Source organism: Dreissena polymorpha, chromosome 2 (genome assembly GCF_020536995.1).
Source record: "Dreissena polymorpha isolate Duluth1 chromosome 2, UMN_Dpol_1.0, whole genome shotgun sequence".
Classification (NCBI taxonomy): domain Eukaryota; kingdom Metazoa; phylum Mollusca; class Bivalvia; order Myida; family Dreissenidae; genus Dreissena; species Dreissena polymorpha.
In genome coordinates this window covers 143,433,820-143,457,966 of record NC_068356.1, presented here as the reverse complement: position 1 = coordinate 143,457,966, position 24,147 = coordinate 143,433,820, and the positions used below count along the sequence as shown (strand labels likewise).

Below are 24,147 nucleotides of genomic sequence, written 5' to 3'. Positions count from 1 at the left end.
AAATGTTAAATGAATTATAACTTAATACAAATATAAAAAGAAAGCAATAGGTCACCGTTGTCGTTTGTTCACAAATGCAGTTTTACGGAAGGTTTTAAACTGCAAATTAAAACACAATGAAAACCATGTACATGGTGCAGGTCAAAAAACATACTTGTACATGTATTGATGTATACCAATGAAAATGTAGATTTAAAAGTAAATGAAAACACACATAATTTGTAGCAAGATGAGTAAAAGAATAATAATACAGTAAATAACTGAAAACAAGATGTATACAATATATAAAAGGGGCCGTCAAACAGATTAAGGCATGTATTGAAGATTGTTATTAAATACTTAAAATTAACTCAAAATAGAATTCTTTAAATTGATAAATTTAAACATTTGAACTTAAATTCTCCAGTAAAAAAACAAGAATACAATTGAAAAAAGTAAAAAAGTAACCCTCAACAGGGTTCGAACCTAGGTTCCTGGAGTAAAAAGCCTACCGCCTATACCACTCGACCATCCACGCTCACAATGAGAGCGGATGAATTTTTTAACTATATAACCAATCCTCTTAGTTTCACAAAATACCGTTTCGCGTCGATACGACGCTTTATCTGTTGAACGCCCCTTTAAAGGGGCATATCAAAGGTATTTCATTTTCATGGACAAAAACTGTCCATTTGTTTATACCTTGCGTTATTGTACTTTCGTTCTTTCATTGTTTACATTCTTTTTTATCCGAATAACCGAAATATATTGCACTTATTTCGCAACCGGTGAATCAGTAAAAAATATTTGCGTGAAACTAAACTGCCGCTTGTGTCCTTAAACAAACATTTAAACAATCATAATAAACAATGTGCAAAATATAAGATATCGAATAATTCTATTCAGGGTACTCATTACATTCCCCTAAGTTACGATATGATTGTTTATAGAGTTTGCGTATATCAGAGAAAAATGTTCATTCCGAGAAGTAGTAGCAGTAGTAATAGTAGTAGTAGTAGTAGTAGTAGTAGTAGAAGTAGTAGTAGTAGTAGTAGTAGTAGTAGTAGTAGTAGTAGTAGTAGTAGTAGTAGTAGTAGTAGTAGTAGTAGTAGTAGTAGTAGTAGTAGTAGTAGTAGTAGTAGTAGTAGTAGTAGTAGTAGTAGTAGTAGTAGTAGTAGTAGTAGTAGTAGTAGTAGTAGTAGAAGTATTAGTAGTAGAATTTTTTTCAAACGCACAATTAATCACTTTTTCCGGATAATCTCGCTCTTTGAAATAATGCTTGAGGTCTTGAAGTGACGATTTGAAACTGTGGTCATCCGATATAATACGTCTATATCGCTTCGCCTGACTGTATGGTATCCCGTCCTTACACTGTTTAGGGTGACATGACGTATAATGAAGATATCGGTGGTTATTGGTCTCTTTTATGTGTATATCTGTTTGAAGTGTTTGATCGTCATTAATAGAAACAGTCACATCGAGAAAAAAAACACGATTTTCTTAGAAGCTGAATACGTAAAATTTATGAATGGGTGAAAACGATTTACTGTTTCAATAAACCATTCAAGTTTCTCTAAAGAGTGGTCCCAAATCATAAATATATCATCTAAAAATCGAAACCACAGTGTCGGTTTATGCTCGCATATTTCAAGGAAGTCTTTTTCCAGTTTTCCCATAAAAAGTAAGGCATATGCTGGCGCCATTGGACTACCCATAGCGGTACCCATTTTTGACGATGCTGCTTTCAGCAGCGAGTCTAAGTTAACATGCCATCCAAAAATTATTCACAATGGCGGTCTTTGTAAAAGACAGAGCCAGTCCGATTGAGATAGAGCTATTTTTCTAATCGGGATACCTCGCTGATTAGCATTGATAATATTCTCCGGCAGAAACTAAAAAGCGGACCAGACTGCGGACGTTATAGATTATAATGATTTATTCTTTATCGTCCTCATATTGGTCCGCGTTTAAGATTAGTCCGCGTTTTTATGCGACCCACCATTCTCCAGCAGAGTTGTCGTTCGTGTCTCAACATACAACATGGCCGCGTCTATGAGAGAATGCTAAATCTTGTGTAACAACTTTCTTACAGCATACACCGGCTTGTTTGGCTATTTAGGAACTGTCATTTAGGATAAATGAGTTATTTATTTACTAAATCTCCGCTAATGTCAACTATGGATTGAATTCGAAAGATAAATTCTATGTGAATGCAGGACTTCGACGTCTTGAAAACATTGATTTCACAGTCTTTATTCGAATTACTGGTTTGTATTATTTCTTCTTTCTATTTAAGTATTTGATATAATTTTAAAGTAAAATGAACTGTGTCACAGTAAAAGCGTCATTAAGGCGGTTGTGTCCAGTTTGGATCTAGATCAGCCTGCAGTCGCTTGAAAGCTGATTGCTTAAAAGCGGTTTTCTGACAATAACAAATAGTTTATATGAATACTGATTAGACTGTCCTTTCCCTGTGACCTGGCTTAAACAATAGTATTGTCATTAATCAAATGATTTTATTTCGAACATTAATCAAGTGTTTTTTTTCTGGTCCCTCGGGATCAATGACTCCAGCACTTTCTCGTTGAAAATTGAATACTGCTTAAGGCGATGCTTGGGGGAGTGAGAGATGTTGCATCTTCCATTATCTCTCATGAACTGACTCAATAATACCGAATCGGCAATAACTGATTATATGTTTGGTATGGTTGCTCTGACAAGAGATCGAAACATTTCAGAATGTTTCTAGAAGCCTAGTGGTAGAGTGTCGTCTTTGATTGCAGAAGGTTGAGTTGCGTGTTTGATCCCCAGAATCGACATTGAAAACTAGCCAACTTTGTTATCTCAAAGGCTGCTAAACCTGACATACTAAGATAATGTGAATTTTCTCCCACAATGACATGATGGCCATCAGTTATATTATATATAAACTCACAGCAGTAGTAAACAAAGAGACAATAATTAATGAACGCATCTTTCATTTGTCTTTGACACTTTGAGTTTGACATGGCCTAGATTGAAATATGTGACTTGACTTTACCAGCACTCTTGTGACAGAGCTAAAGTGTAAATGAACCATTGAAGACCACTTAATTCCAGATTTGCTATTATAGTGTGTGTAGAAAGTTTTAAGGTTGTGACAAGTAAGCAAAAATGGGTCATTACCGAGAGGCCACAACTGATCTATGACTGTTTTAAAACAAGATAAATCAGTGCCCGATTTAGATTTCATTACATAGTTCAATAAAAATTAATTTCAGAAGACTGCTACAACAGTTTAACATTAATGTTACCAATGTGTCAGAACAGGGCCTTTATTCTGAAATCTAGGACATGCATGGTCAGATGATGTCATTAAAGATTATACATTTTTTCAAACACATACAAATGTAAACATGTAACCTGTAACTTATGTAGATGTTATAAATAGTAAAATGCACTAACTCAGAAGGCATTTGACTTGTCTGCTGGTGCATCGGCACACCAAGTGGTTCTGTTGCAATTGTTTGATGGACTGCTTGGATGTGTAGTTACATTATATACAGTATATCAAATTGTATTATTCCAAATGTGTTTGCATCTAGTATACTTATATTGATAATATTTAAAAAATTAATGCATATGAATGTTATAAACTTTACTGAATTTATTCAATGATTATGAAATCATGACAGTACTTTGTACTGATAATTATTTAATTATGTTGCTTGATACAATCATGTACATCTATATCAAATGACATCATTCTGTTACTTCAGTGATGAATTTCAGTGATTAAATTAAATCCAAAATGTAATTCACTCCCATCTCTCTCCCGCAGCGCGCACACCTAAAGGTCCTGCTGTGTACCAATCCAGATCCAGATCCAAAAATATTATAAATAATTATGTATCATGTTGTTTAGAGGGGATGATTTACCCTCTGTTGTATCATTGTATAGACAATCCAAGAATGATCGATAAATTGACTGCCGCCATATTGGCTATCACGTGACCCGCTACTGTAAACGGTACAGAAGAATTTGGCAGATTACAGCGCAATTATAGTGTACACCCGCTTTATTTCAATAAACAGTACTTGATGACTTCGCACAGTAGGATTGAAAACAATTTAAACATGAAACCAAGTGTGGATTTGTTAAACGTCGTTAATCAATATAAGTTAAATAAGAAATATACACAATAGATTTATAAAATATGTGTCTCTGCAACAATATCAGTGACAACACGTAATGTTTAATGCCAAGTTTGCTTTTTTAAGCATACCTTTCAGTAATGCCTTTTTATACAATTTAATGATTTATTTATGGAATAAAATTATTCAATGAAAATTATAAAGTTTAAAGAAATATTTTAAGTCTGAAGAAAACGTTGTGATCTTAGCGTAAATAGTGCTTAAAATATTAATTAGCGAAACTTTGAAAGATCTCGGACCGAGGTAGAAACAATTATTGAAAGTTAGATAGCTGCCTTTGTTTAAGCCTGTATTATTTCTTAAAAATTTAATAACATCTATATTCACGATAAACATGTTCAACATGAAAAATATGGAGCCTTGAATATCTTGAATAGTTCCAATTGTTTTCTGCAGATTTCCCAAACTTGGGTCTTTATTTAATTCATAATAAAGTCTAAATTAATGATTAAAAAATAAAAACACGAACAAATACGTGATTTTGCTTCGTTTAAAACGGGTGATTAATTTCAGTAAGATTAAAGCGGGTATATACGATTTTTTATATGTGTTTAATTGTAATATATTAATAAAAAATAAGTTACAATAACACAAAATAGGCAAGAAATATTATGCATTAAAGCCGAATTTCATAAAATGCAGCAAAGACAAATTAGCGCCCCGAGCCGATAGTGACGTACATATTTTCCTACAATAATCGAAGCATTCGTCTTTGTATTATAAACCGTTAAACTACGAGGGGTGTTCCAGAAGTTCGTGGATTTTCGCTATAACTTATAAGTTTGCTGGTAAAAGTCAATGAAATTTACATATTATACAAACCAATTATCACGGACTTAATATATAAGAGAAAAATGCATGAATTCCATAAAGCGCGTTTGAAACGCGTTGCCATAGAGACCTCAGTAACGACATGCGGCGCACGCGTGTATTTTATTATAAGTATGAGCGTTACGCGAATTTAAATTTGGTTTAAATGTCGTTGATAAACAGAATTTACGGCAAATTTCACGTTACAGCGCCTAAGTCCTCCTTACAGCCCGGATTTGGCCCCTATGGACTTCCGCGTCTTCCTGGAAGTTAAATCACAGTTGCGCGGTATTCGCTTTGCAAGTAAACAGGAACTTACAGTTGCAGCAAAGCGAATCGTGTCGCTTTTTGACGCTGACTGGTATAGAGACACTTTTGACAAGTGGATTTCCCGGCACATGAAGTGCATTCGCGTTGGAGGTGATTATGTGGAAAAGATTTGACAGTTGTTAACTTCATAACGTCATTGACGTTGAACAGAAACGTTACACGTGCGTCGGTGTGCGCATTGTGCACATGTTTAAATCTCTGATATATATTTATTGTTTTATGTATTTCCATGATATTTGGAGAGTAGATTTGGAAAGGACGAAATATTCTTAACATGCTATGTGTTTGTCCATTTATGTTACCAAATGAAAGTTATAGCGAAAATCCACTAACTTCTGGAACACCCCTCGTAAGTTTAGATGCACATCGTACATGTATGGTATACATGCTGGCGAATTCGGCTGTACAGCCGTTTTCAATTTCAGAATTAAATATCTGGCTTATTTCGCATTGTGCGACACATGTTCTTCTTAACTTTTATTTTAACTCATATTAAAATATATATATATATATATATATATATATATATATATATATATATATATATAATAAGTTTTTTTACACAGTTTATATAAATTCATAAATATTTGACAAAATCGTATATACCCGCTTTACGGTCTTGAAAAAAACACATCAACTATAAAAAAGCGAATGAATGGGAGGCGATGTCCCAAGTGTGGATTAACATTAAGCGTTTATGGGTATGTCCGTGACACCACATGTCTGCACATGTGTATATACCGTAATTTAAGATAACATATCACGTGTCGCCTTTAAATAACATGTTAAATGACAATTAAGACCTTATTCTTGCCAGAGACCTTTACAAATAGGTCCCTGTTCATGCTGAGTTTTAGTACTCTTAAATGAATGCAGACAAACCTTATTTCTACGAATTACTTAATGACTTATCTTTAAAAAACCACGAACTCTTATTTGATTATCAGATCGATAACAGAGACTATTTAATCTTCAAATATATTCGATAAAATCGTTTCCCCTTGTTCAGGGACCTATACAAACATATATGCCCCTGTGTTTTTCTTTAGTACCATTTTGGAGGCGCGCGCGAGTATTCAGGGCTGGTAATCCGGGATGTATCGATTTCCGGGATTGTTTATTTTTTTTACTTTTTTAATCAGTGTATTTAAAGATATATAAACATAGCTCCAGCATCAGAGCTTCAGGCAATAAATATTTCAACCCCTGATATTTTTTTCTAATGGATATTTTAGCTAGTTCCTTCATTCAATACAGTCAAATATATGTTAGTATTATCTGTACACATTGGTAGATTAAATTTGTGAAATAATATTTTTTTTAATGTTAAACAAATAAAGTACAAGTGTTCATGATAGATGTATAAAGAGCCTTATTCAAGTGATATTTAAACATATTTAAATGGTAAAATGTTCTGAAATGTACACATTTTCTCTTGAGCACTGGCCAGATATAAAATGTATATCATTTGACCACTTTTACATGAAGCCCTGACCAGATCTCAAATGTTTATCCCTTTTCTCTGGCACCTTGGTCATCTCCTGTTGATCACCTAAGAAACACCTATCAATATGGCAACTTATATGCAAAACAGTTCATTTTATTCAATGGTTGAATGCAAAAAAAATGTATTTTATGTACTTAATTGACCTGGCTATAGTTATGATTATTATAAGCTCATCTAGTATATTTACATCATTATTTATGCTTTGTGTATTGTTAACATATACACAATCATGCAGTTACATGATAGCTATAAATCATAACAAAGCCTCTCATACTATAGAGATCATTTGCAAAGCCTATGGTAAAAAATGTGAACACATTGAGTGTAATCGCCCTCTCGTGCTAGCAAAAACAACACATTGACAGGTTGTCATTTTTGACAGTTCTACTTTCACTTTCATTTTGTGATATCAAAACTATTAACAATTATGAGGCTGAGAAAAATATCGCCATTGCTTATAAAATTTAATTTCTGTACATTTATTCGATAAACTTACATCAATACATGATTTTTTTAATTAATTCAAACATTCCCGACAGGCTACCACTTTGTTTACATATTTCGCTTACATTTTGACGTGCATAGGTAGGACCGCATTACCGCTTACGAAATGTGTATGGCGTACCATTTGTGTCGAAAGCCAACAAGAGAAATGTACTTTGACATACAATATGTATTTCACGTACAAAATGAAATACACTTGGAAGTATATATTTGTACTTCGACGTACAAGTTTTCTTAACAGCCTATCTAACTTGTCTCATGAGCCGCTTTTACTTCAGATTTATTCAAAAGAAATGTTTAAAATCTCTTTTTTAATTGAGGACAAATAAATAAAAATATAAAAATCGAAAATAAAAGCATGTTACATAGAAGTTTCGAGTATTTAATGCATTGAAACAGATTAAATACCCATTTGAAGAAGATTCAAGGTAACCTTTTTTTAAATTAAAATTATCAAGTATATTGTGAGTATAAATTTATAGACCATGCGGGGCGGAATATCACGGTCCAGCACATTACTGTGTAGGAAATTCCCAACGGTTACCAAACGACCCTTTTATTTTTGTACCAAATTTTTGTTTCGTTCCCAAATTTGTGTCGTACCAAAATTTTTTTCATATTTTTTTTCGTACCCTTTTTTTGTTCGTACTTTAATTTTTTTTCGTAAACAATTTTTTTAGGAATCATTTTTTCGTACCCAAAATGTTCGTACCAAAATTTATTGTTCGTACCCTCATATACAAGTGTGATGATTTAGATCTACTTAAATTGATGCTTTTATATCTATCCTCTTCAAAAGCATCGTCACACCAGTACTGTCAGTACTTTGATTTGTAAGTAGAATTCATCATCAAATTGAAAATAGTTATTTTCAAGTACAGGCCGTAGCAATTTAGAAACTATGTTGCTATTAATGCTGCTATTATGTACTCCGCACAAGCCTTGATCCATCGTCGTGTGGAATGTTCGTGTAAAGCGATGACACGTCTAGCGTGACGAGGTAGGTTTCTTTACTATTGATTGTCTTATTTTTGAGCTTTTTATGAAGTCCGTTGTATCTTTGATGAAAGATGGCAATTCAAACATATATGGTTTGAGAATAGAGTCTATATATTTCGAAATATTCTCCGTAGGTGAATTACATGCTGACACTATTGGACGACCAGGGTATTTCAGCGGAAGATTTTCATTTGTTTCTTTGTGAATCATTGGTAACAATTAGAAAAATGGAGACTTTATATCCAGTGGTAACGCATCAAATTCGTTTACATTGCTGCCATGTGATTTTTCTATATCAGCAATGCAAATGATGATACAATTTTGTACATTTTCTGATGGGTCGCTGGGTAGTTTTTCGTAATGCATTTCTTTGTTTAGTTGACGTAAAACTTCATTTTTATAATCTATTTTGTTTATAGTCACTAGTGTTAGATTTGTCGGCTTTCTTGATAACAATGCTATCATCTTGGGACAGTTTTCGAAGTGAAGCTAGTTCCTCCTTAGTAATATTACTATACTGTCGTTTGTTACTAGCGAACTGTTATATTTCTTCTGTGATAGCTGTTATATAAAAGTAAAGATACATGTCTCTACCGGCGAAAGATGTAAACGTAGATTTGCGTTTATTGAAGAATGGCCGTTGAAAGTCTTCATCATTATTAATAATAGTAGACTGGGTATCAGGTCTATTTAAGTCATCGAAAAAAATAAGTCTTAAACGCCTACTGTATTTAAATGTTTCTTCGGCAAACTTAATTGTATTATGAGAACGCATCTTGGGACAAAATTTCAAACGTTTGCCGAGTATGATATAATTATCATCAGTGAGACGCTAGGATAAAAGGTTGTTTTTTTGTCAGTTTTTATAAAATTCGAACTGCTTTTCTTACTGACAGTCGAATGAGTAATTGAAAATCAAAACAATAAACACGTTATTCTGCTGCGTTTATTAGGATTCAGGATCATAGTGTACTCGAGGAATTTCTGCAACATCAGAACATCACGAGAGGTTGAGACAGAGGTGGGATCTTCGTGCACCGCTGAAATTAAAAGAGGTTGTGAAAATTATAATTAAACTTTTTGAAGATTATATGCCTTTATTTCACATAAACATGCGTAACAATAAACAATTGACACCATTACGAATAGATCTTGGAAGAATTGGGTGACAAGCCAGCTACCCCTCGTTTATCAGGGATGGCGTTGGCGGTTAATATTCTTGTATTTCACTTGTAAATAACAGTGAATTATTTCATTCTGAAATCCTAGAACTATTATACAATATGTGTACATACACATGCGATGCCAACTAAGCTTCTTGCAACTCTTGCTACTTAACAACTATAACTATCAAATAATGGAAGCGACACAGAACGATATATGGGCCGCGCTCTGTGAAAAGGTTGTTTGATGCATGTGCGTAAAGTGTAGTCCCAGATCAGCCTGTGCAGTCCGCTTTTATTGCATTTTTCGTTTTAAGGAAGACCGGACAGTGTCGTCCCTGATTAGCCTGTGCGGACTTCACATGGGAATCTGGGACGACACTTAACGCACTTGCATTTAACCCTCTTTTTACATAGCGGGCTCATACGTATGTTGACTCGGCTGGTTTTATTCAAGCTGTCAAATTTAATATGAGCACCAACAAATCACGAATTATTATTTTAAACACATATACTCTTATGTCTTGTTATTGACTTACACCAAACCGCGGATGACAGCCGTATAAATATTGATATCGCAAATTTATGTCAACACGTTGAAGACTGCCCTACATTTATTTTATGTTTTACCATTACAAACGTATTAAAGTCACACATATAGAGAGTGGGTTGCAATTGTCAGAATTATAATAATTTTAAAAGTATCTTTGTTTGATACTCTAACGATATATACTGACCGATTACTGATGTTCCATTACTATTAAAATACTTTAAATAAAAAAATAACACGTTCAGCTACATAAACTGGAAAAAAAACTGTTTATAATATGCGGTAATATTCTTATTGCGAGGAATCGACTGCATATGGATAAGCATGTATGTGCACCGTTTAAAAACAACTCAACAGTATTAGGAAAGTACATGTATGTTTTATAAATGTTTGTTTTTGAATATGGTCTAGAAAGAGGTTTTTTAACAAACTAATATTATTTACAAACAGCAAATACTTTATCAAATCGCATCTTTTTGTAGACGCGTGTCATCGTAAAAAGAGTCGAATCATCGCACATGTAATGTTACGCCAATCCATATAAAATAAGAATGTTACGAGTAACATATATATAGCAAGATTAAAGCTTTGAATATAATGTGACTTACTTGCATCTCATTAGACATGGGTTGTCGTAAATCAAACCGTCACTGCCGCATATGGGGTCCATTATCTTGGTACATCGGCAATCTGTCTTGGGACATTGCCCACGTGATCTTTGGCTGACTCCCCTGTTCAAAGATAAAATAAGACTCGTCTGATCGAAAATTATACTTTTAATTAAAGACACGTGTATCTTCACCATACATAATTAAATAGTACTATGGAAACGCAGACAAACTGCTAAATGTTACGACTCAATCCCTCCGATAAAATTAAAAGTCGTGTTTGATAAATGTATGTCTATGGTAATTGACACTGTGACATAACGTTCAGACCTATGGCTACATTATGTATATAAATATAAACATAATATCTTAAAGCTCTTACTCATTCAATAAATATCGTCACAATAAGTGATTCTATTAAGCAATACGCAGCGAACAGACATTGGAAGTATTCCTTTTATATATCTACACAATCGACTTTTAATTTTGGTGAACATTTTGATATTTTTTATTTAAAACACACAAACATCATATAAAGGCCACTTTGTTGCCCATGACGTCACTTACGCGCATTCCATGACACACTGGTTATCGTACGTAACGCCATCGTTGCCGCATACAGGATCAAGATTCAGGTTACAAGCGCACACCTTCGGGCATTCGCCACGTGATTGTAGGTGAACTCCCCTAAAGCGAATATTATTAATAAAGTTCAAGAACGAATAAACCCTATCATAAGGATTTCAAGTTAGTCGGATTGTTAAGCGGTTAGAGCGCTTGGCTTCAAATCCGGCCAACATCAGCTCGAATGCGAGGCCGGCCACCTAGCGTCAACAGTGAAACATGACATTATTCTTCCGACTATTCTTCACCTACCCATAAGTCTAGTTGGGCAGTTGTCAGTTCATGCTATCAGTATGCAATAAGTGTTAACCGCTTAGCTTGGCTTCTTTTGCCTTTAAAAAGTATATATGCTAACGGATAACCGAGAAATTACTTAAAGACTGTTAAATGACAAATGAAATGATAATATGATCCTCGCTATGCGAAAAGGCTGTTTAATGCATGTTCGTATATTATTGTCCCAGATTAACATATGTAGTCTGCACAGGCTAATCAGGGTCGAAACTTTCCGCCTTCAGTTGATTTTCGTAAAAAATACTTCCTTGAAACGAAACATTCAGTAAAAGCGATTATTGTCGTCCCTGATTAGCCTGTGCGGACTGCTAAGGCTCATTTGGGACGACACTTTAATCACATGCATTTAACACCATTTCTTCTTACCAGTGTAAATGACGTTACTTACTTGCATGTCATGAGACACTCGTTATCGTACGTGACGCCATCATCGCCGCAGACATAGTCAATGTTAAGGGGGCATGCGCACGGGCACTCTCCTCGCGATTGTAGGCTGACTCCCCTGTTAGGAAAGGGAATCTTTATCATAAGTGTTCTTATATGTACCCGTATATACCTCCCGGAAGGATCCGCTAGGAAGAGCGCTGTGAAGTTAATCCGGACACTATCAGTTCGATATGCAGCCACATTATCTGTAACGCGATGGATAGCAATATCTCCGGTTACACTGCCAATTCCATTCATTCAACAAAAGCGTCGTTCAGTGATGTCATCTGTATTTGAACGTTACGCGTGTAAACCGATACGTGTCAATGGGAAAGAGTGTTCGGCTAATTAACAACCGGGTAATTAGTAGAATAATTTTAAGCATTTGCACTTAAAACTTTAAAATTGGTCAGTTTTAGCGATTAAAAGCGAATTGGATAACCACCGTCTGATAAGAGGAATAAGATTTCAAACAAAGCAACACATATCAATGTTATGAACACCTAAGCAGACATTTGTAGAAGATCTTTTTAATATTCCGGGTGTGGCAAGCTTTATTCCGGTCGGCATGTTCAAATAGTATTTTCGAATGTACTATTTCTATAAAGGCAGTACCAAGGGTTATTAATATCCGACGTCTATTTACGCAAGATCGCGTTTAAATTATGATAATGCCATCAAATTAAACCTTAAATATAAGGTCATTCACCAAGGCATCATGATTATCAAAACATCTTATGATTCAAAACAGCGTATACAAAAAATACGACTCTTCATCGTCTAATGTTATGTATAAATTGAGTTTAAGTGGACTTTTTCACAGATTTTTACATGTTTTTAAGTTTGTCATAAATTGCTTTAAATCAATAAATGTTAACGTTTGAATTAAATAGCTCCGGTAAAAACAAGACTACAATTAAAGAATGGAAACAAATAATCTTCAACTTGGCTCACACCACTGACCCTTGGAGTAAAAGTTTAGCACTTAGACCACTTGAAACTTAGATTTATTTAATTTTGCAATCTTTCATTAATGGTCTGGTAGAAATTTGTTGGTGTGGTAGACGTTTTTATTAATCGATATGTTTCATAGTTTATTTTTTATTTCATAGATTAGTTGAATCTTTATCATTTCATTCAATTACACGTATGCATATGTTCTTTTATTTTTACATGTCTTCATAATAACACCATTTACTTACTTAAATGTTTTTATTTATTAATTTACCATTAATATATTTTATCTTTTAGTTACGTATCGATTTCGTTAGTCAATTCAAATGCATTAAAAACATATTATTACTGAGGTCACTTACTTGCATCTCATAAGGCACTCGTTGTCGTAAGTGGTGCCATCTTCGCCGCAGACAGGGTCAATATTCGCTGGGCACGGGCAACCTTCCTCTGGGCATTCCCCGCGGGAATGACGTCGAACGCCGCTTAGAAGCAATGTTCAAATACTTGAATGCATACTAGTATACTCTACTAGAAATGAAATAAGAAACGTAAGAAAAGTTATATACTACTTTACAAGAAAACGAACAACGCAAATCCTTGAATAAACATTTCATTAACTTTGAATCAGGATACGGTTTGCAGCGGATATCGAACCAGTCGGCAATTAAACTTGTAATATATATTGAAACTACATGTCGTTGTAAATAAATTATAGATTGAACACGGTTTTTATAATGCTTTCCTATAAATAAAGTCCATTTTAATCAAAAGCTTCGATGATTATCAGATTTCGGGAACGTGATAATCCTTTCTGTAGTATCGCTATCTCATATGTTTAGCAATTATTAGTTACCAATATAAGTGTGTCTGTACTTTAAGTGCAAGTTCAAATTTTGGCGTTCGGGAAAACATTATCAATCGATTAAAACCATAAAAAATATGGTTATAAAAAAACATTGCTGTTGCAGCATGCTTTCTTTTCAACTTAGATGGTTTTACATCGCAAATGCGAGTATTGCAGCTTTAATGGAACATGTCACCTCAAAATCTCTCAATTGCTATTGAACGGAAAAGATCAACATGCAACATCGTACAATTCATCGTGGAAACATAGCACAAATAATACTCAGTGTATATATTTCTACGAGAGCAATACAGAGCTTAATTTAAGGAAAGATTTAACAAAACTAAAGGTACATACTTGCATCTCATAAGACATGCGTTGTCGTACGTCAAGCCATCTTTACCGCATACAGGGGCCATAATTTTCGGACACCGACAGTCTGTCTTTGGGCATTCTCCCCGCGATTTAAGGTTAACTCGCCTGGTTGAAGATTGAAAAAGGAGTTTAGGATTCAATCATATGAAAGTTACTATATAAGAGTTGGGATAGGCTAACACCGTTAAAAGCAAATATTTGTCCATCAATACAGGAATAATAGGTAAAATCCCGTCCCGGCCACGTGACAGGCGATATGCCTTTTTTCTGAAATATGTATTTTGCCAATTTTTCCCGTAATTTTATGAATATATAGAAGTTATCAGTTAATGTCATCAGCCAATACAAATTTTATTAAAGAGCGATTCAAAACGAGTTTTAATATGTGTAAACATGTTCAAAATAACAGTGTGCATATCCATTTTTAAAACTTGCTTTCAAGCTTTCAATTAGACGAAAACAATCATTAGGCTTGAACGAAAATATGTAGAATAAAGATGATTAGCTATTGCCGCTTGATGTAACATACATGCAGTTCATAATGCACTCGTTGCCATACGTGACGGCATCTTCGCCACATACAGGGTCGAAATTTGCGCCGCACACGCACGGGCATTCCCCGCGGGATTGACGACGAACGCCGCTAAAAAAAAACAAAGACAAACATGTGCATGTTAACTTCAGCATTCGCGATTACACATAATATACAAGAATAATATATATATCTTGTTTCTGGATTTAACTGTTTTTGAAATTATGTTTGTATATACTTATGTTTGGATGTCAAACAGCATAATTATTCAAAAACAATATAATGGTTTATGATATAGCGTCGTGTATTAAATCATTTTAAATGTATCTATATGATCAATAACCTTCTTCCTCAGCAAACATCTAAATGAAAACAGCAAACGAATAACAATACAAAACTATAAGTAATTCATGTGTGCTTACGCGCATCTCAATTCGCACATGTTTCCATACGTTATACCATCACGGCCGCATACAGGGTCCCATTCCTTTGTGCAGTGACACGCGTCTGCGCCTGGCGATTGAAATTGATTTTCCTATTTGCTTATTTACGCTTTATTACGATAGAAAAGGTGTTGCATTTTTTCAAGCCAATCACTTTTTCAAATTTAAATATTGTCCTCCTTGTTTCCTCAAAGTTATACTGTTTATGAACTGAATCACATTCTTGATTCTCTTAAAGAAAAACCTATTTATATATTATTAAAAAAATCCAGTTACTTTAAACCAACTTGGCCGGTGATGATTTCAAACAAAAAATGTAGAGCCATTAGTCATTGACGAAAACCCATATGTCCGAAAATTAAGAGTCACAAAAATAGTTATTTTAGCTAAACAAGTACGGTAAATCGGAAGTGGCAATATTCGGCTAGACTGGATATCGCGTTCCCTTTGTCTGTTGACTTTAAATGTCTAAGAAATTGGTAACTTATCTAATATAAAGTCAACCAAACGTGAACATTCTTTTTTTCATTATGACATTTCTGGAGTTGTATTATTTACATACTGTGTTCAAGTGCTTTATGACAATAACTATATGAATACACTTCGGAAGTTAAGATTCATTGTTGACAATGTTAAGATAAATCCAGAATGTTTAATCGTAAAAAAATTAATTATTAACTAGTGTACGAACTTAAATATAAAAACACACTTACCTATTACGGCAACGGTGGCCACAAGCAGTGCTAACAGAGAATTCATAATGTTCTGAAACGAATTGTATATGACAGATGACACAATCGTAGCGTTGGCATATATTTTTTTTCAATACTTGTTATTTATTGTAATTATTTCTATTAAAAGCTTCATGTTGCTCTGTTACAAACTAAGTGTGACATCGGTCAGTCATATTAGTTCAAATAATTTGTTTCGCTACATTACACATGTTTGCATTATACTAAGCAGCGATTTCCTCAGTTAATAGCTGATTCGATTGTGCTCTTGTTATATTGTAATTACATATTACGCGAGGTGTTATGTTCAGGAAGGGACTAGATTGTTAGTTCTTTTTTTAATTATATAAGCTTATTGCATACTTATAAAGTGCTAATACACGGTAATTTCATGTAAGTATTTAGTTTGTTTCAATGGTAAGTCATGTATGTGTGTTTTCGTATCTCAGCTTTAATCTGTTCTTATAAAATAAACAATAGTGTAAATTATCCATAAATAAAAAGCGAATCAGTAACGTTGTTCTAAATAAAGTAACTTCCTCACAACAAATTAATATAATCACGATACAATGTTTAATTGTATTTATTTCACTTATAAATCTATGATTTATAAAGATATAATATATGTAAATTACTACGGCAACGGGACCCAACTTATGTGGAAGTGTAAATAGTGCACACAGTATTGTATTGCGGTGCATCGTCCCCTTTAAATCCGTGAAAATAGAATACCTGCACATACCATTAGCAGCGTTAACGAATATTAGTTTACGGAGTCGATAAAGGATCGATGCTAATTTTACATGATGTACGACCATCTTGGGTTACCACTTTCATTTATCATATGAAACTGTTACGTTGGCATATCCATGCTTACAGTTTGCAAAGTTGAGTATAAAACCCACAGTACTGCTTGGAAGTCAAGGTCGATAAGTTCCCTTTAAACAAAATGCTACTATGAATGTTTTAAAGCGAGATTATACGATTTTGTCAAATATTAATGAATTTATATAAAAGAAAATAAAAAACTTATATATATTTTTCAATATACAAAAAATAAAAGTTCAGAAGAACATAACTCGAAAAATGCGAAATAAGCCAGATATCTAATTCTATATCGAAAAAGGCTGTACAGTCGAATTCGCCAGCATGTACATCATGCATGTACGATGTGAGTCTAAATTTAGTTTAACGGTTCATTTTGCATTCCTGCAACCATATATATTCATACGACACACGAACACTACCTCTGGTCCTAATAAAAAGACGAATGCTTCGGTTATTGTAGGAAAATATGTTCGTCACAATCGGCTCGGGGCGCTAATTTGTCTTTGCTGCATTTTATGAAATTCGTATTTAATGTATCATTTGTCTTGCCTATTTTGTGTTATCGTAACATATTTTATTTTAATATTAAATATATTACAATTTAACACATATAAAAATCGTATAATCACGCTTTAACGTTAATATGAACAATCCCAAAATGACCACGGTTCACGGTATGCCTGTTAGTTGAACGTTTGTTTATACATTTCATCTCGGAGTGAATCAAAAAATATTTACATTAGACAACATAAATAAATTATTCATTGCACGAATATCGTTAAAATATGTGTCTTACTTTATCATGCTATAATAGATACATAAAGTTAGCTACACTGAGAAAAAAAGTTTATCATACAAATAAACTTACTCGTTCAGTGTGATTCCTCCACTGATTATGAAATCAACAATTTCATCGTCCATTATATATCCTTTTTTTTGATTCAGTTTGGTAGCATGTGTTGTTTTGTTCCTTTTGACACATTAGCTGACTGTCAAACAAATCTGCGACAGACATATTCATTATACTTTTAATAGATTCTGGATTCCATCATACTGTTTATTCCACTTTCCAAGGTTATTGAGTCAAGGAAAACACACAACGGCCATCAATTACCGTCCTCCTCAAGCGTTTGTCGAACGGACGTTGTCTGTTTGGATTCCACTTCAAACGTTATTTTACTTTAGGGTGTTATTAATCATTATTTAATAAGTGTTATGAAACCATGGTACATTTTTCAATGTCAGTAACATATTGAAGCTGTAAATATTTCATGACCTGATTGTTCAAAGCACCTTTTTGAACTAAGTATTTAAAAGTTGCAAAACAAAAGCAACAGTATATATTTCAATAAGCAGGGTGAATATTTGTTTAGATATCATCCGTTTTGAGCTTATTCTATAAATGATTGTATCATTAAGTGAGGTGTAGCTTTGTAGCTGAATGTTTGCTAAAAGTGTTACAGGTAAAACCTTTTTGAGATTCTACCAAACATTGAAATTTGAATTTGAAACTGACATCTATGTGAATTCTCAATGCCGCATACTCATAAATCAGCACTTTAAAAGTGTTTTACAAAAAAGACTACCAGTCGCGTAATACCTGCTGTGTTTGTCGTAGCAAAGCCCTTTCATTACTCTTCGCGTTTCCTTGATTTACATTGCGCCATTAGGCTTTCGATATGTTGTTCTTTGGCTGTCTTTCTACATAATCAATATCATAACCATACACATACATCAAGATCCATTGACGTGGTTATTATAGCTAAACTTCTGCGGCTTGAATTTGTTCCTCGTAAGTTCTCCATACCACACTGAGCATGATGACAGAAGTTGTCGCCTTCCTATTTGCGAATAAAAACGGTTCATTTAGTTCCTGAGGCAATTTACGGCCTTCGTAAAACAACTCTTAGACATCCAAGGCGATCTCATACCTTCCGTTTCACCTTCAAAAAGCAAGTCAGAGATGGTTACGGTGTCAATGTTTCGTGACTACACATTACACGCATTTAGACTAATTTATATGAAGGTAACATAATAAAAATCAAAACGATGATCTTTATGAAATCTCTGTTATGAGTTTGTTTTGTTTGAAAAGCGAATGAAGCCTACTTCAAAACTACTGCTTTAAAAACGGTCACACATGGTTCTACCGTTTATTACTGTGTTTGATTCATGCGAGTTTAAGATATTATCACGGGATAGTTCGTTGTTCTTTTATGTCGATAAACTAAACATACGTACGATTTTGTGCACACACAAATATATTCTGGACATGTTTGCAACGAGGATATTCAAACACATGCTTAGCATCTGTCTGCATGGTATACTGATCGTTAGTCAGAACACACGTTGTTGTCATCATTGACGCCAAAGGCTGATTACTAAAAGCTACGTTTGGGATGCATGAACATTAACGTGTCAACCACTATTGTCCTCGCTATTAGTTAGTTCTGTTTTTCATAACAAAAAATAACAGTCTAAATGCACGTTGATAACGCTATAAATATATTTTACTCGCAAATGTGCGTACGTGTGATTCAACAAACAAACGTCATCAGGGTCAAATCGCAATTTAATCCCACTTTTACAGCGAATTCGGTTGATTAAAGCCCCGTTGATTAAATATCTTCTATTAATCAACAGCAGGAAATTACGTCAATTTTTCGACGAAATGACGTCATAAATCCAGCGAAATTATCCAAACTAATTTTGTTTAAATAAAAAGGTTTACAAAATAAAAAGTGGGATCAATAGAATAAAAGATTAGTGTTGATTATAGATCAGGTTTATCATTCTCGGCACGAAAACGAAAAAGCACTCGCAAAGGCTCGTTTTTTTGTTTTCTAAACCTCGCATGATAAACCTGATCTATAATCAATACTAACCTATTATTCTCTACGTTGTCTATCATATCATCAAATTATAGTTCGTATTTTAATGTGATTAATAGAAACAATGATCATCCGCATTATTTTAAGAGTAATTCAACTCAGCATGAATTAGGTCTAGAATGTCACTTTACATGTTATTTGAAGATGACGCGTGATCTTAGTATCTACATATGTGCAGACATGTGGTGTCTAGGGCCATTAACGGTTTTAATCCACATCGCCTTCCGTCGATCGAATGCGTGCATTCCTCTTTCGCATATGTTTTGTAAAACCATTATATTGCTTTAATTAACAATCCGGTATTAATTAACAAAAACAACACATACTTTTTTCGTGTTTTTATTTTTTACCGTAAATTTAAACTTTATTGAGATGATAAAATAAAGACACGTTTGGGAAATGTTGAGAACATCATTTGAACTATTACAGGCTCCAGTTTGTTATTTTTGAACATTTGTATCTTTGGATTTACTAAGAAATCCGTTTAGTAAATATTGGGCAAGCAATCGAACATTTATTTCAGGCTGTGACCTCTTGACTTTGTTTTAAAGAACTAATGAAGTTTTTTTTCATGAATTTGAACAATGTCAATGATTAAAAAATTGTGAAATATTCCCCAATTGGTTTAAATAATTGATCTAGAAGTTTTCATGAACTTGAACTAAGTATGCGGTTCAAAAAGGTATATGACTTTATTTGCATTTTTTAGAACTAATGAAGAACTTTTCATGAATCCGAAGAATTCAAAAAGGGTTCATGAAATATTCTTGACTTGGTTTATCGAAAAATGATCAAAAATATACATGAGCCTAAACTATTCAAAAGGGTCCTGTTCAATGAAAGGTCACATCAAGTGTATTTAGCCTTATGGAAAGCCGTTTTCGTTCTTAGACCAAGACAATAATAATTCACACAGAAATATCATATCACTACATTAAATGTACACAAGATAATATGAAGTGGCACATATTTATTTAAATACTGCATGTCCATGTCTGTTAGGTCTTTAAACAACAAAACCATCATCATTTTGTTCTGCATTGGTACATACATTAAAAACGTTTTCACAAACAACACCAGCTAAAACAACATCTGTTGTTTCTGTGACTACAACTGGGACAACATGTTTGCCAGTTAAGAGATCATTTAATGGATGTGTCTGCTTTTAATCCAAGCCCTCTACAATAGCATATGCAACATTTGAGCAAAGTACAAAGTATTTCACCCATCCTATTTTGTTGTTGTCATAAAGGACACCATCACAAATTCGCTTTTTCATCCTTGAATATGTAGCAGCATGAAATTTCCCTCCATGTATCATTATTCTATCTGCTTGTTTTATGCTTGTCAATTTTTCAATACCAAGTTTATCCCTTATTTCATCAGAAAGGTCACCCCTTTTAATGCCCTTAAAGCCACCAGCAACATCATAGTTCATTGCTTTATGGGTGACTTTCCGCATCGTTGATTTATCTTTTTGTAAACCTACCCTATGAAGATGTGCTTGACATTCCCGTCTTCTCATAACTTGCCAGTACCATGTACAGTTTGAAGCAACACAGCATTGTAGTTTTTAAATGCAAAACAGCTCCATGCCCACAGTGGTCCAAGCTTTTCAACATAAAATATTAATGTGAGCACCAGCATTATGGACATTTATTCCACAACTTCCCCTTCCATAAAGTTTCTCAAAAAATGAGTAGAACTTATCCAACAGTATTTCTGCTCTTTCTAGCGCAGTTTGTGTGATTTCATCGCCTAGTAAAATGTATATAGCTTCTGAAAGATAGGCACAGTGTTCAAGGTAGTTATAAGGCAGAACACCAATCAAACAGGGCAGTCAATAGTACAATAGCCAACTTTGCAGCTCAGTTGCTTTAAAGCAGTAATTTGTTTCCAAGTCTCTTGGCAATCTCTCAATGTATTCAGAGGGTTTGATATTTTGCATTCTGCTGAAATATTTTTTAAATGCTTTCCAATAAATTATTCCTTTCTGCTTTCGGTAGAAGAAAACCATTTACTCAACAAAAGTTTAGTTATACCGAGTAAAATCCCATGCATGTAATCAGGTACCATTCCTTCTACCAAATCCAGAGATAGAAATGAAGCTAAGCCTGACACACCTTGAAAACCTTTGATTCGCTTTTTTCAGTAGCGTCTTGCATGTTGTGTGACTTTTAACTGTGTGACTGTCTCTCAGTGGAAAAGTGTGTTCACCTCTATACGGGTAGCATCTTGAATAGCCCTTTCCTTGTTTTACACTTTCTCCAGGCTCCTCACATGTAATGCAAGCATGTGTTCCGTTGAAATAGGTCATATTTAAAACTGCAGCCTTCCTTTGCTGGTAAGTCTAATGTACCGCATATAACAGCAAGTTTAACATTAAATATCTCATCATCTATTTCAATATCAATGCCTTCTGTATACAGTCTGTTCATCTGCTCATCTGCTAAAGATGTGCATGAACTGCTTTAATGGAGGTTTACCCTTACCTTGCCAAAGACCAACTAACAGCATGTTATCACGGGCAAAGCTAGCTGCCGGAGTCAATTCATTGATGGCTAAAAAGATTGGCCATATTATACATGAGAGGAAGAATAAAGATTCACGCCATCTGTGTTAAAAATTACTGTTACTGTTTTATTTCCACAAAGAAATTGTTCATTTTGAAGTAATCTTTGATAGCACTCCCCATCTGTGATGTCGCTTATAACAGGAAAGCCTTTTCTATTTTGGATGACACTTCTGCTGCTTTTAATATTTTGCCAAATACCTGAAAAAGTAAAGCGAAGTCCAAACAATTTATTTTGCCACATAAGCATATCTGAGAAAACAGCAGCCTTAATGCATCGGCGTAAAATGTTAACCCTGATCAGCCTGTGCAATCCATTGTGTATGTTCTGTTTCATGAAGGTCTTGCATGGCGTCATAGGCTGCTGGCAAATGTCAACCAGGATTAGCCTGTGGTGCCAAGACAACCCTTGTATGCAGATGTAATAAGACTGGGTTTCTCAGAGACCAGGGCCTTAATTCATCATTTAACTCTGGCTCAAACTTAGACTCGACTCCAGACTCAAACATATTGAACTCAAGAATGGAAGATTTTGATAAATTAAGACGAGTTTAATTGTGAGTCCAAAACTGTAACCCGAGTCTCAAACTCAGACCCAAGCACGTTCTGCAATATAGGGATTAATGAACTCCCATTTTTTGTGTAAGTGACTTACTTAACCTTTTCGGTATTACAAGAAATTTGAAGCAAATATTTGATTATTGTTTTTTAACAAAATGTCAACAAATCATTTCAAGCAAATTCTACCAACAAAGTTGTCTGCTGCAAATGCATCAAATGCCCCTTATATAAGGGAAACTATTAAACATTAGCCTAGATCTAACTAGGTGATCTGGACTACAATTGGACGTACATATAATGCAGTTTGCAAATTTGCATTGGATTAACACATTACCCCATTTTAGATTTTGCGACTGTGCGGTAGTTAAAGCATTAGCAGACGACAATTGTAGAATATGAAAAACAGCATATAAAGTTTTTAAATGACGACGAGCCATTTCTCCCCTTGTCACGTTTTCCCACGTTTTCTGCCAAAGGCGAGTCAATATGAGTATATGAAGTGAAGGGTTAAGGAGACCATCTTGAACTAACTATTCAAATCTATGTTCAATGTTGATCCTTTAAAATTTGAACTAAACTAATTGCATAATTCATTAAATAACAAACCTGTGGACTGCAATAAATTCAACAACTCCTCTCTGGATCGGCAAACACAAATGGCTGCCTCGGTAGTCTTCCAACTTTCAATTGGTCTGAAAGCGGACCTTTAAATCGTAGTCCATCACAGTTAGGATATAAACATTGAAACTGAAATCTTCAGGAAATGTCTTATTACAAAGTGTGCAGTAGGAAATTTCTTTTATGTTATTTGTGTCTATGTATTCCAATATAAGGTCATAATCAAGATGTGACAAAGACTCTGAATTGGGAAATAAACTTTTCATTGTTTGTATTATGTCTCTGCACGCACTAGCTGATAAATGTTTCCTTAAAGAACATGATAACATCTTCAACGCCTGTGATTCTTGTTTTGAAAGTGCTTGATCTTCACCACAATCCATGTTTTTGAATGATACATAATCAGTGTCACTATCAGATGTGTCGGTATCAGATGACGTTTCACTATTGGATGAGTAATCTGTTGTCATCAATGACTTTGTGTCTGAATATGCTGTTAAGTCATGAGATGCTTCAGATAAATCATCAGATGAAACATTTGGACAGCATAATGCACTTCTATTCATACCCAAAGAACCAGGTTCATCTGAAATAAAATGTTAAGTACATTTGTTAATAAGGTAAAATGTTTAAAGAATGAAGGCAAATGACCTTAAATCCCTCTCCATTAAGTATCCGAACAAATTCAAAATCAGTCGTTGAATAGCAAGTTTTCCGCAATAGGGTATGTAAGTCTCGTTTACTTTCGTTTTAGAATTTCTACTTCCGGGGACATCGCTTTCTCAGACATAGTAGGAAAATATAAGC

General features: G+C 34.1%; 1 protein-coding gene across 4 annotated transcripts in view; it reads right to left on the bottom strand.

The window, feature by feature from the left end:
* The window catches only part of LOC127869298 (serine protease inhibitor dipetalogastin-like), a 212,111-nt gene extending 194,415 nt beyond the window's left edge, over positions 1–17,696 (bottom strand). The window contains exons 1-10 of one of the 4 annotated variants that reach the window (XM_052411746.1): positions 17,567–17,696; positions 15,853–15,904; positions 15,119–15,209; positions 14,694–14,807; positions 14,147–14,269; positions 13,305–13,427; positions 11,951–12,064; positions 11,212–11,331; positions 10,645–10,767; positions 9,268–9,363 (exon numbers count right to left, since the gene is read on the bottom strand). In XM_052411746.1, coding sequence (XP_052267706.1) covers positions 9,324–9,363; positions 10,645–10,767; positions 11,212–11,331; positions 11,951–12,064; positions 13,305–13,427; positions 14,147–14,269; positions 14,694–14,807; positions 15,119–15,209; positions 15,853–15,898 — 894 coding nt within the window. In that variant the 5' untranslated portion in view covers positions 15,899–15,904; positions 17,567–17,696 and the 3' untranslated portion in view covers positions 9,268–9,323. Of the gene's footprint in view, positions 1–9,267; positions 9,364–10,644; positions 10,768–11,211; positions 11,332–11,950; positions 12,065–13,304; positions 13,428–14,146; positions 14,270–14,693; positions 14,808–15,118; positions 15,210–15,852; positions 15,905–17,566 lie in introns of those variants that run through there. The other 3 variants (XM_052411749.1, XM_052411747.1, XM_052411748.1) reach the window with 3 other exon arrangements.
* Between the last annotated feature and the right edge of the window lie 6,451 nt (positions 17,697–24,147).